Here is a 14,428-nt window from a genome sequence, read left to right on the forward strand (position 1 = left end):
TTTATTGAGTGCTTATTACTTAGCGGACATTCTGGTGAGTGCTTTAACTGGTTTATATTACTGAATCCTCACAATCCATTACCCCTATTATATAAGTTCGGAAAATGCACTGACTGTTATTATCACCATTTTATGGATAAGAAAACTGGGGCACAGGGAGGTTAATTAAACTGCAATGTTGCAGTGCTTGTAAGTAAGTGGTAGAGCTGAGATTCACCAGTAGGCTGACACTCCACAGCCCGCTTGTAAACTTCACTCTTACATGTGTCTTGTATGAGGAAAGGAGTGCTATGCTTTTCTTCACTTTTGAATCCATTGATTCATGCATAAGAGGGACATGGATTTTAGCTAAAATTTTCTTCCCTTGGTGATAAAAAAGGAATAATAGAGCATGCATGGTGGTGTGTCTGCAAGATCTGCCTTGGACATCCCTTCGTTCCTGCCTAAGTCCTACCTTCCATGGCAATGCCACAGCAAGCTTGTTGACTTACAAAAAGGGTGCAAAGCTTTGAAATCCTTGCCAGGTGGTTTTGTAAAGGAGCTATGCCTCATGCCTCATCTTTTTCTTTCCCCCGAAGGTCTAATTTTTGACACATATTTGATTATATGTCAGACAAGAGGACATAAGTTTATCTGAACAGAAGGATAAAAAACTAAAAACTACACAAAACAAAGTCCTCAAATACCAGTTTCTCCTTGAAGGTAGAGAGCCTACATCATGTGTATATGTCCCTTCTACACTTTCTTTGATGTTACTAATCATTAGATTATATTGTCCTATTTTATTACATAATAAAAATTGAGTATGTGTTTATTAAAATATTTCATGTTAACATACACTCTTTTTGTCAGTGCTTTATGGTTTTAACATTTGGCCCCTCTGAATAGAACTAAATAATGTGCTTCATAATGTCTGGCTGACTCCTAAGCACTTGGTAGATGTTTAAGAAAATTAATCTCCTTTCCTAATTGATTTTCATGATTTCATATCTCAACTTTTTTTAATTGAAAACCTTGACATTAGTTGATCTGCCTCTGCCTTTCACACCTTATTTGAGTCTAACTTCTCCTTTGCTTTTTAATCAGTCTTTGTGTGGCTCTTGTTAAAATAGACCCCTATTTTTGCAAATTCTAAATATTACCATATTTCGCTTAAGATTAGTATCCTTGTAGTTGACAGCTACTGCCTTTGTTTTCTTATTCAAGCACTGAGCTACTTGTTAGTCTTCTGTGTTAGGGCTGTTGCACTAGGCCTGGGGTCTGCTATACACATATAAATGCTGATGAATAAATGAATAAAGGGATGAAAATATAAAGTCTCTTTTTGTTAAAGAAAGGGCTTTGGTTGAGCATGGTAGCTCATGGCTGTACTCTCATCACTTAGGGAGGGTGAGGTGGGAGGATCACTAGAGCCCAGGAGTTCAAGATCAGCAAGCAACGCAGTGAAATCTCATTTCTATTTGAAGATGAAGAAGAAAAGGAATAAGAAGAAGACGAAGAAGAAGAAGGAGAAGGAGGAGGAGGAGAAGGAGGGGAGGAGGGGGAGAAGGAGGGGAGGAGGAGGAGGGGGAGGGGGAAGAGGAGGAGGAGGAGAAGAAAGAGAAGTAGGAGAAGAAGAAGGAGGAAAAGGAAGAGGAGGAGAAGGAGGAGGAGGAGAAGGAGGAGGAGGAGGAGGAGGAGGAGGAGGAGGAGGAGGTGGAGGAAAAGAAAGAAGAAAAAAAATTAGCCAGGCAAGGTGGCAAGCACTTGTAGTCTCAGCTACTACTCAGGGAGGCTGAGGTTGTGTGTGTGTGGGGTGTTGTGTTGAGGCTGTAGTGAGCCATGATTGTGCCACTGTACTCTACCCCGAGCTACAGAGTGAGATCTTGTTATAAAAATTTAAATTTAAATTTTAAAAAATTTAATTTTCAATACTGATTTTGCTAGTTTCAAAACAAAGTTTTAGTTCTATGGACAGATTTTCCAGAAGATGTTATCTTGAATTCTGAGTATATACTTTCATTTGTCTAATGTAAGTTCTCTGGCTTTGGGAGAATACCTGTGTATCTCATTCTAAAGGCATATTTGAAACTCTGTCCATACATGAACAGTTTTAACAGGCTCAAAACCATCTAGATTTACTACTGAATTTCTGTGATCTGAATCTGATCTAGTGGAAAGAGTTCCGCCACTGAATAAAGCAAAGGCAGGTGGGGGCCATACTCCTCTTTGCTGTAATCCCTATATTTTGCCACCTGCTGTGATAATTTTGTTAATAACACCTACTCTTCTATATCATTCCCTTCTCTAAGAAATCTTTCTGTATTTATTGATTTGAGTAAATGTTAGACTAACTTAAACAATTTTCAGATCAAAAATACTTACCTGCAAATATATAGTATTGTATTTTTATAATTTTCTCAGAGACACTAAGCCTGGAAAAATCCACTGAACTTTCTCGTTACTCCTTTCAGGCAACCAACCACTCAGGTGCCCTTATTCCTGCCTCTGGGTTTTTGAGGCTTTGGAGAGAGACTGACAGTGCCGCCACTCTCTCAGACATAGTCTCTTTCCTGCTCCAATCCATTCTCCACAACACTTGCCTCTAAATGCCTTTGAAAATTCCTCTCCTACATGTTCTTTGCAAGCCACCTGAGACTTCACAACCTAGCCACAAGCTCTCTGTGGTCCCATCTCCTGCCTCTTGTCTGTTCACAGCTTCCTTAATATATCATGCAATCTCAAAAGCTCCACAGTTGCTCCAGTTTCCTCTTGGCCTGGAATACCCCACTTTTGCTTCTCTTCCTGGAAAGTTCAGTTTCAAAAGCCTCTGGGCTAACCCTCATGCTGACTCACATAGGCAGCAATAGCTACTTCTGCCTTTGAACTCCTGTAAAAACCATGCTGCCGAATGATCTGGTTTAATCACTATAGCCCAGAGTTTTGAATGTGTACCCTCTGTCTCTGGGACTAGTCATTAAATCTAAAGGTCTTTAAGAGGGGTTCAAAGAAGGGGTCCTTGTCAGTTTTTTAGAGCAATGTTACAGGCCTTGAACAACAAAATGTTGCCTCTTTTGAAGAAAAAGAAAGGGTATAGAATTTGCTGGACCATGTTCTCTTCAGGTAGCTTCTCAGCAGAAGAAAAAATAGCTATGAACCAAACCTCTGCAGCATTGCATAGAGTACTGATGGGCTTACAAGAAAAAAGAGTTCCTATGGTTTAAGTGGAGACAGAGGAACCCTGCTAGAGTGTTCTAGTTTCAATAGAATCCAAACTGCTTCCATCAGAAAAAGGCTGTCTTCCTGATGTACTTGGCACTCCATGTTTGGAGACAGGATGTGCCCACCCAGAACTTACTAGAGTACACAAAATGAGTGTTTTTGTTTGTGATGTGTGTAGTCCCTAGGAAGCCACATTACTTTATGATTTAATTCTACCAGTTGGTGTACAATTTTTTGGGAAGCACTCTGGGGTAATATTGCAGGTGCCTACTAGGGTACTTGCACCTTTAAGACACCAAGCTAACATTTTGAATAATAGAATACTTTTTATCAATATTGTTTGATATTATATATTATATACTAATATGACGTTACTATAATCAAGTCACAATGGCTTATATGATTACACTTAAATTGCACATTCTATGTGCAATACTCTTTCTAAGCACTTTACATATATTAATTACTTTAATCCTCATAACCTTATTTCAATACATGAAATAAATAGCATTGTCATTCTCATTTCACAGATGTGGTAATTTCAGAGAGAAATTTAATAACTTGTCCACGATCATATGACAGTCATGTGACAAGAGGTGAACTTGAGAGAGAACTGTTTGACTCTAGTCATGCCATCATAGACAGAGGTGGATAATAAGTAAATTAACATATGAAAATGTTAGCAAAGGGCCTGACACATAGTGACCATGCCAAATTAGCTATTGTTATAATTTGGAAAATATTCACTAGATCTAACTCTTCCAGGAGTATGTTCATGGGAATGATTCCTAGGATAGTTGATGGAAAGAATGGTTTGCTGATTCACTGGCTTTCTTTTACTCATACTGTTCTGATGCTTCTAAAGTATGGATCTTTGCTAACTGGCAGGAAAAATGCAAGTGTAATCAACTGTTCCATGGCATTTTGCATGGAATACCATGTATAAGGTCATTTTTTTTCTAGCATATTTGTAGCAATCATATCAATAAGTGATATTTTATGTGTAATCCTTACCTTTACCAAAAGAGATTTAGAATCATTACAAGTGGCAGAATTTGACCAGAAAAGAAGTGTTGACTGTATTACAATATATACTGCTTTTCAACTTTATGTTATGTTTAGTAAGGAGTATTTTAATGAAGACTTTTGTTTTCAAAGGAATTAACCAATACTTAGCAGAAAACCCCTTATGCTCTTTTTACTAATGGCATATGATGTGAATTTCTAAAAATACTGAACTTTTTAAAAAAAAAGTTACATTGTAGTAATATTAAAGTCAGTTGACTATGCTGTAGGGAAAAGTAATAATTTTCCAGTAAGTAGTATATATTGGAAGATAAAATAAATCTGCTTATGAGAGGCAACTTAGTCCTGTGAGAAGGGGCAAGAACTTTGGATTTGAAAGAGTTCTGAATGATATATGACTATAGACAAAAAAAAAATCTGCTAAACACCTGTGTGACTTAGTATCTAGACCTATAAAGTAGAGATGGTAATCCTATGTGTCTGTCTGAATTGCTTGTGCTATCAATTGACAGAACTCATTGAAGAATATCTAGAAGTAGGAAAATCCTGAATTAAAAAAGTCTGTGCAGATGCGTTGGGTCCATGCTGATAAAATGTGAAGGAGCTAAAATTGTTGTGTGCAGAAAACATTTACACATACATGTGAACAAACTGACCAATTAAGCGAACATTTTCTAACCGCTTATTTGATTCTGCTTATGGTCTACAAGCACTGAGGGAAAAGACCAATATAAAAGGGAAATCTTCGACTCCCTGGTCTCCCCTCACAGATTATTAAGGGAAACAGAAACACAAACTCAATCTCAATACCAAATCTAAATTAGAAGGATGCACAAAGTCTTTCTGTAAGCTGCTGGGTGGAGTAATACTCAAATATATAAACTTGTCAGCAAGGGGCAGGGAGGGCAGGAGAGGGGAATTACCAGGAATAAGGATCATCACACTGTTCAAACATTATTCACAGTGGGTCCTGCTTGTTTAATTTGGGTCTATGTTTTACGAAACAATATTTGATAAACTAGAACAAAGCAAGGGCTTGTTTTAGGGCCACATGATCCCATAAAGCTGATTTTACTTGTTGGTAAGTGATTGCTGTCCTGGTTAATCTTTACCTGTTTTGTGCTCTCTTCATGATCATCCTTTTTCCTACCTTTAGGTGCCATATCTAAGAACTGATCTCGAAGACTGTCAAGCTGTTCAATGGTCAGGGTGCCGTCTTCTTCCTTTTCTACAGGTGGAGGACGTATTGGTGGGGGAGGATCTGGGAAAACTTTTATATTGCCATTAATGAAGAACTCTTCTTGGCTTAAATAAAGTTCATTCTGAATTTTTGTAGATGTTTCAATGTGATAGCGAGCTACATCAGTTAATTTTTCTATACTGAAAATGATAAAACAGATAGAGTTAACCCCATGAAAGATACTATTAGATTAGTAAAGTTTGCTTATAAGACATACACACTAAAGCAAACACATTATACAGCTGTTAGACAACTCCATCTGCATGCTTATAAATCTCAATTTGTCCCCAAATCTATTTTATAAAAAAACAAGGTATAAATAAATGCAGATTAAATAGAAAATGCATGCTTATTAAACAGCTAATAGTTACACATTTTATACAAAGCTGAACTTAAAGAGAATCTATTAAATGTAGTTTTTATTAGTATTAGAATATATTTTACTATGTAAGCAAGATTATGTCAAGGGTTATATTTCATTCTAAGTATGAACCAGAATAAGGTTGTATGGCACAATATTCTGTAAAACGTGACTATTAGAATAATACATTTATTTGGAATCAGGCTAAATTATAAAGTGAATCAAATTTGAGAATGTATTTCTAGAAGAGTGGCTTTCTCTATTTCTGTCAAGAAATTTGATGTTATCTAAAATACAGTTGTCAGAATATCCTGTTGCATATAATCCATTGAAATTGCTTTGCTATCTTCATGAAGAATAACAATTCCTAGCTAGATCATATGGTTAAAGCAGCAACAGTTAGGAACCACTATGATGCGGTAGAAAGAGTACTGGAATCTGAGTTCCCATCATAGGACACTCTCTAGGCACAGATCCTGCGGCAAGTAACCTAAGCTTTCTGTATGTCCTTGTCTTTGCAATGTAGTCAACAACACATCACTCCCTATCTTATGGTTATTAATGTGAGCTTGCATAAGGCAATGATTTAAAATGTACTGGGGATATAGTTAATGATTTTTTAAAAGCATTTTAAAGGTGAGGGAAGTTTTATACATGAATAAGTGCATTATCGCTGTAATGTAGAAAGGATCTTGTTTATATATCACAACGAAAGTGAGCATCATAGAAAAATACATATTTGATCTGATTTTATATAATTCATAAGTACCAAATATACCATATACTGAAAATATAACTGAAAGTTCAAAAAATAGTATTAGTTGCTCCCTTTCAAAAGATACTCTAGAATTCAACTACAGAATGTTGTCTTCGTGAGTGTCCACGTAGTATGAGTTAGCCAATTAGTTTATGCTTTATGGTGGTTGCATGCTCGGGAACAGAGGAGAAGGGCATTGGATAGCTGCTGAGTTTGCGTGAGTGAGGAGGGACTCCAGATGTGGATTGAGACCCAACCATAACCCAGCACGATGCTCTGTAAAACATGACTATTAGAGTAATACCTTTATATGGAATCAGGATACCAAAACAGGTGCGCGCCACCTAGTGGAAGGTTACCAAGAGTAATCTTAAGAATGGAAGGCAAAAAGTGTCAGGAAAATAAAAATAGGATTTGAAGGTCAAAGGGATCTGAGAGCTGTTTGTGTATTTATTTATTTGTTTGTTTGTTTATTTGGATCACATTTCTAGGTTTTAACTTATTGTGGTCACAGTTCATGACAGCATTTGCAGATTCAGAGAGCGAAGACATATACAATACAAATCTGAGAAATATGAGTACATGTGCTAAAACTAATATGCATTTACATTGGATGGCCACATGGATGGTAGCCACGAATCCCCAAAATGAAGAAGGTATGCTTTCATTTGAAAATAGCAGGCAGAGAACAGAACTGAATATTATTGCTGTATGATGCTGATGAGTAATTGACTTGGTTATCCAGTAGCAAAATTATCTTAAGTATTACTGCAGTAAGCTTAGTTACTTATGCTTGTGTTTGTATTTTTAATTCTGTTTAATGTTTGTTTGTTTGTTTGTTTTACTATGGAGCAATAGTTCTAAACAAGTAGACTGAAGACTTTACAGAAGAACTTCCTTATGAGACAAGGACCAGAAAAAACAAACCATAACAACTGCTTTTTACATGACAATTGTTGCTTCTAAGAATGCTTGCCTTTTGAACACTGTTTGTGTATCAACTTCTAAATTTTCGGTAAATGTATATTGTAAATGGTAGCACATCCTGGAATCAATGTCTAATATACACTTCTGAAATAGCCTGGCTGGAGTGTTTCCTTGTATAGATGAAGCCAGTGGGGCCCAGAGCTATCAAGCATGTTACTAATTTGTGGACAAGATGGGGCTCCTGGTCTGTGGACAATCATGACTCACTCCACTGAGGTGCCTCTCTGTACCTTTTAGGGAAGAACTAACAGGATGAGGCTCATTGCCCCTCAGTGGCAATGAAAATCTGGGAGGTCTTTGGAACTCAACAGAAAAGTAGAACTTGGGGTTGGTCTTATAAGAAAATCAGCCTAGCTGGTAAAACATTCCAGTGAATGACTCTTTAATCTCCTCTTAATTGGCTCTGACTAATAATAAATCTACCACTAGAAAAGGATGAAACATTATTTTAGTTCTGAAAACTATTTTTAAATGACCTATAATCTTACCTTGTAAAATAAGATTCTCATTGATCAATATGACAGCTAAACTCCTAAATATTGTGCAAAGTTGAATATAGCAATAGAACCCTTTGATGTATGATTTATGATTTACTGTTAGAAAAGAGTTAATACAAACATGACAGTAAATCTCATGTTATGTGTTTATACACATGATTTCTTACAAGGTCAAAATTTATATTTATAACTGCAATTTAAATTTGTAAAAACCTTAAAAATCTTCATCAGTTTTGATACTTAGAATTAACAAAGCATATTTTCAAAAAGCCATATAGTATTTTACCTGGCCATTTCATTCAAATACCTCTCACCAAGCCATTTTTCCATGAGTTTATATACATCAACCACCTTTGTAACTAACTCTTCAAGAAAAGCCAATGCTTTTGTCTTTATCAGTTCAAGTCGAAATTGCGTGGCTGTTTCTATTTGCAAAGAAAAATAAGAAAGTTTTCACATATTGTAGTCCAAGCATTTATTAATGAACAGATTCACTTTGAAACCACTCATGCTTCAATTTGTGAAGTCTTAGGTATACATTTAATATACCAGTATAGATAAGGTAATCTCCATCTCACTGAGAAGCAAAATGTAATATGTCGTAGAGTCATTTGAGAAATTATCTGAACCAAAACTATAATTGAGCTTTTTATCCATTGCACTTCATAGCAATGGATAAAGTAAATGTACATTTCATTTGGTAAATGAAATGTGAAAACACATGTTGATAATTTCTGAATTTTGAAAAGGGACTGGGGGGACAAAGTCTTTTGCTTGTCTCCCTACTTTAGAACCTGGGGGTGGCAATGCCATTGTACTTCTCAGAGCCACTAAAAGTAGGGCAAGCCCCATGTACCCCCAGGCCTATTACTGATCCTGACACATAATTGGTTAGTGGATTTTAACTCAAACATTTTTCCAATTTCTCCTCTTGGCTTTTTCCATCATCACTGCCTAGTTTGGAGGCTGATTATCTCTCACCTAAACTGCTACAATAGCCACAATCCTACTTTTTAAAATCTTCTTTCCCCACCTCAAATCCAAATCCACCTCCACATTACCCACAGTAATTTGTCTTACCTGCAGATGTGATCATAATCACTTTTCTGCTCGTAATTTTTCACTAGCTCCCAGTTGCCACCAGAGAAGAATTGAACATTCTTGGCAGGGCCTAGATAACCCTCCATGGTCTGGCCTCCCCATCTCCCAGGCTGCTTCTTCCCAGGACATGCTTCATGTTCCTAAGCTACTTACAAGCCGATATGCCTCTTACCCCCTCTCTGCCATGGCATGTAATACTTCTCTTCATTCTCACTCCAACTTGTCCTCTGGAAAAACTTCTCCATAGTCTTCCAATTCAGCTCAACAATTAGTTCCTGTGGTAAGTCGGGAACTCCCCTCATGTCCCTTTTGCCTCATATGCCTACCACTAATATCACATTCTTCTTTTTTTTTAGAGACAGGATCTTACTATGTTGCCCAGGCTGGATTCAAACACAATTGATCCTTCACCTCAGTCTCTTCCGTAGCTGTGACTACAGGCCCAGCTGTCAACATGTCAACAGGCAACAGTGATTGCATTTCTCTTCCTTGAGATTGAGTTTTGTTTTTGTTTATGTTTGTACATGTAAGTGTGTGTCTCCAGCAACTATCACAGGACTCGGCACATAGTGGAAAGTCAATAAACATTTGTTATATGAATGAATGAATTTTGTCACACTAAGGATCACATAAGGAATGAACTGAAAGATGAAGTATACCGAAAACCATTGAAATCAGATGCAGAACAAGCAATAGAGAAGATGCATCTGTCCTGGGCTCTCCTGATGCCACAGGTCTCCCTGTGTTCAACTGACTTCAGATTTTATTGTTGGAATTATAGAAGTGGGTGGTAGTGAGATGGAGAGGACAGGGAGAGAAAAGGAGAAAAGCAAGGGATGGAAAGCATCCTTAGTGGTTGAAGGTATCTCAGCACGCCCCATGCCACATTTTTGTGGTTTTGTCGTCTTGTATATTGATCATGGTTGTTATTCCTTAGGATATGTTTGTTCAGTTTCCTGATCTTCTCAGATTTCATTTAGAATTCCATTACAAGACAATTAGGAGAGCCATAAGGAGAATACGTTTTGTGGAGTCATTGCTCCATAGAGAAGAACACCCCTGAACATAATAGATAAAGACCCTCTAGGGCCTTTGTTCCCAATAAATCACTTTCAGGGCCTGTTAGCCTCTAGAAAGAATTTATTTTCCTAATGAGAGACTTAAATTATTCTTATTGTAATATAAAACTACTTACTTCAGGTAGTCACTACCTAAACCTGTAAAATCATACCAACTTTCAACATTATCTTTTGTTCCTCTTTTATGAGATTTTAATGACAGCTGTTGCTTTTTCTAACCCATTCCCAAATTCTTTTTGGTTCTTTTTGAGATCCTGCCATCAGTTAAGACTGATTAGGTGACGCCAAAACATCTGACTCATGCAACACTCAAATCTAGTCCTCAAGTGGTCAAACAAAAACAGTCAACTGAATATTGTACTTTCAATCTGTTTGCTGTATGTTCTCATAGACATGGTCTGAGGCAATTGATGAGCCAGTTGTGGGCTGTTTGCCCACTGGTTTCCTTTCTACTGAAAAGCATCATTTAAGTTATTTCAATTGCTACCTTCAAATTGCAAGGCAGCAAGGTGTTCTTCTTTTATTTTGAGCTTCAGCTCATTTTTCATTTCGATTTCAGCAATTTCCTCTGTGGTTGCTACCACAGGAGTCGCTTCTGCTGTAGGTGTTGATTTACCTGAAATGGCAATGAAACACGCTGAGTAAATGAACAAAATACAAAGGTATGCACATAGCACTTGGACAGCATGAGCACCATGCAAAATTTGTTAAGCTATAAAGCTCTAGTGATTTGGAACCAATAAAACCTTGGTCCTCTCAGCATGAGTGATGAAATATTGAATTTTTCCTTAACAATTATCTGTATGGTGCCTGGGCTGGACTCATATAAAAACACCCAATTTGTGCAGTATAATTAAAAAAATGAGTTGTGTAGCAAGCACAGAGATGGTTATAGTCTCCAAACATAGTGGAATCCAGAGTTTGGGGACAAGAATGAGCAAATCCCAACATAGTGCTGACCCCATTAGACACCTGCAGAAATTACCACTCCATAAGGGATAACTTCTCTCAGCAAAGTGTGTCCTAGATCTTCACCAATAAAAGACAAGAGAAGCCAGGTGTGATGGCTCACACCTGTAATCCCAGCACTTTGGGAGGCCAAGGTGGGTAGATCATGAGGTCAAGAGATCGAGACCATCCTGGCCAACATGGTGAAAACCTGTCTTTACTAAAAATAGAAAAATTAGCTAGGTGAGGGGGTGCGCACTTGTATTCCCAGCTACTCAGTAGGCTTAGGCAGGAGAATTACTTGAAGCTGGGAGGCAGAATTTGCAGTGAGCCGAGAATGTGCCACTGCACTCCACCTTGCAGACAGAGCAAGACTCCAACTAAAAAAAAAAAAAAAAAAAAAAAAATGAGACAAGAATAACCTCAAGAAGATGTGAATGAAATGCAGGTGATAGTAAAGAATTTATAACCTATTTAGGCATCATTATTATTTTTTGAGAGAGTCTTGTCGCCCAGGCTGGAGTGCAGTGGCATGCTTACAGCTCACTGCAGCCTCAAACTCCCAAGTTCAGGTGATTCTTCCATCTCAGTCTCCCTAGCAGCTGGGAATACAGATGTGTGCCACCACATCCAGCTATGCTTTTGTAATTTTTTTTTTTGTGAAGACAGAGTTTTGTCCTGTTGCTTAGGCTGGTCTCCAACTCCTGGGCTCAAGCAATCCTGTCTTGGCCTCCCAAAGTGTTGGGATTACAGGTGTGAGGCACTGTGCCTGGCTAATTTAATTAAATTTCAGTGATTATATAAGAGCAATAGAAAATATAAATTTGTCAGTACTTATCAAAGGATTTACCATAGGCTATGGCAGTATGATTCTAGTTGTAGGGCCCATTTACATAGTTCTATTTTCAGTTCAACGAATCTTTCCTGAGGGTCTGACCTCAAGGGGTTCAAATCTTGTAAAGAAGTCATAATGTGAACAAAGAAATTGTCATATGTTGCAATAATAGATGTACGTATAAGTTACAGATGAAGGAGAGATTAATCTCTCTGGATTTCTGTTTTATCATCTGTAAAATTAAGGGATCAGACCCCAACAGTTATTTCATTAGTCAACAGAAGCATTTTCCTTATTCCTGCCACTTGAGATGGACTGAAGTGGTGCATTCTTTATTGAGGTAATACTCTTCCCTTTCCTTCAAGTGCCACTGACCCACTCCCTCCTCCATCCTCAGTGCGTTTCTCTAACTCCCATTCTGGGCTGCTTGAATGTTTTACATCTAGGAAGCATCTTCTATGCCCTCAGATGGAGTGAGAAGACCTCGTTCTCAAGGTACCTGTACCTCCCCTATCAAAGAACAATGGTTATGTGTCTGTCTCTACTGCAAGACTGCAGATGGATTAGGGCAGGGACCGTAGTTGTGATTTTTGGTTTTGTTTTTAATTTACTATTGTGTTCTTGGCATCCATATAGAGCATTTCACACAGGTGTCTAAAAAACATATCATGGACAATCTATGAGTGGAGTTCTTCTCATTTGCTTCTCAAGATTCCACTTCAGGGGGGCGGAGGTAATGTTTGTGCCAAAGCGATTCATTCCTAAGTTTAATTAGAGATCTCCTTTAAGATGAATTTTCTCAATTCTTTGTTTTTCCTCATGCTACTGAGGCAGAGATTTAGGCAGGAGGCCTCCAGGAGAAAAGAACTTGCTCCTGAAACATACACATTGCTTTTAAAAACACAGCTTTTAAACTTCTGTTTGTTACTGCAGTGTTAGCCTTTTTGTGCAGACCTTTCAGATGACACAGTACAATCCTGGAATTTCTTTAAAATTTCAAAACTGGCCGGGCGCGGTGGCTCAAGCCTGCAATCCCAGCACTTTGGGAGGCCGAGGCGGGTGGATCACGAGGTCAAGAGATCGAGACCATCCTGGTCAACATGGTGAAACCCTGTCTCTACTAAAACTACAAAAAATTAGCTGGGCATGGTGGCACGTGCCTGTAATCCCAGCTACTCAGGAGGCTGGGGCAGGAGAATTGCCTGAACCCAGGAGACGGAGGTTGTGGTGAGCCAAGATCGCGCCATTGCACTCCAGCCTGGGTAACAAGAGTGAAACTCCGTAACCAAAAAAAAAAAAAAATTTCAAAACTGTCTTTGAGGTTTATTTCACCCCAGGTACATTTGGCTATTTGGAACAACAAGTTAGGTGGGCTTGCTATGCAATATGATTTGCCACTAACACCACAAATAATAGAAGCCTGGGTCTCTAGTTTACACCGAATGAGCAGTATTTTAGTGGCATAGAGGCTAATAATGTGTCTGGTTAAATGCTTGTTTTCTAGCAAGGAGAGGTTTCAGCATCCAGGGTTCTGAGTGTTAAAACCATAAATACCTTTGGGTTTTTTGTCCTCCTGTTTTTTCTTGGGTGGCTCCTTTTTGGCTTTTTTATTTGCACCCATCTGAGGAGATTTTTCTTTGGGGTCTGCTGGCTGGTTTTCTTTTTCTTCTTCCATGAGCCTCTGATGAATTTCAGCAGCCACCTGGTTGCATAAGAGCAATATTTCAGTTAATGTAGAATTATAAAATATGGTAACCATTTGGATGTAATCATTACTAAATTCTGTTGAAACCTTAATCCACTGTAAACAGTCGTACCCATGTACTCGAACATTACAAAACACACCCCACGATGTTTGACTTAAGCGGAAACCTGGCCCTGTCCCAAGATGTGGCTTGCCTACCACCATCTGTGTGGAGGCTGCTCACTGTCTCAAGCCCTGCCTGCAAAGCATCCTTATGTTTCCTCATTGCCACCTCTGGACTGTCACAACTCCATGATTATGCAAAAGCTCCTTTCTTTTAAATCTCAGACACACATCTGTACTTCTCAGTTCCTTTAATCTCTTGACTTCCAATCTGGAGTATTTCCCTTTATCAGTGTTTCTTAATCTTTTCTTGATAACTGATCCCCTGCAGAGTTTGTTTGTTTGTTTGTTTGTTTTTAACATGCTTTTTCTTTTATTTGCATTTATGCACTTTTAATACTGCAGAAGTGTATTTGTTTATGTCCTGGGTATATATCTGTGGTTTCCACACATGTATTTTTATTACCTCTGGCCATAGCCAATTTTGGGGAATGCATGTCCTGTGTTAACTGGGTCATGAACACTTGACTCCTGGGCTTCTATTCTACTTTAGCACTAAATATCATCCACAAAATAATCAGTATTTGTG

The 14,428-nt window shown here is 38.1% G+C and overlaps 1 protein-coding gene across 5 annotated transcripts in view; it reads right to left on the reverse strand.

Moving 5' to 3' along the window:
• SPEF2 (sperm flagellar 2) overlaps window positions 1-14,428 on the reverse strand; it is a 200,400-nt gene that overhangs the window by 24,199 nt on the left and 161,773 nt on the right. For all 5 annotated transcript variants that reach the window (XM_032278967.1, XM_032278968.1, XM_032278966.1 and 2 more), the window contains 4 exons: window positions 13,587-13,734; window positions 10,737-10,865; window positions 8,356-8,494; window positions 5,378-5,607 (listed from right to left, as the gene is read on the reverse strand). In XM_032278967.1, the coding sequence (XP_032134858.1) occupies window positions 5,378-5,607; window positions 8,356-8,494; window positions 10,737-10,865; window positions 13,587-13,734 (646 nt within the window). The remainder of the gene's footprint in view (window positions 1-5,377; window positions 5,608-8,355; window positions 8,495-10,736; window positions 10,866-13,586; window positions 13,735-14,428) is intronic.

This window comes from Sapajus apella, unplaced genomic scaffold (assembly GCF_009761245.1).
Source record: "Sapajus apella isolate SASKATOON/1434 unplaced genomic scaffold, GSC_monkey_1.0 scaffold11, whole genome shotgun sequence".
NCBI lineage: Eukaryota > Metazoa > Chordata > Mammalia > Primates > Cebidae > Sapajus > Sapajus apella.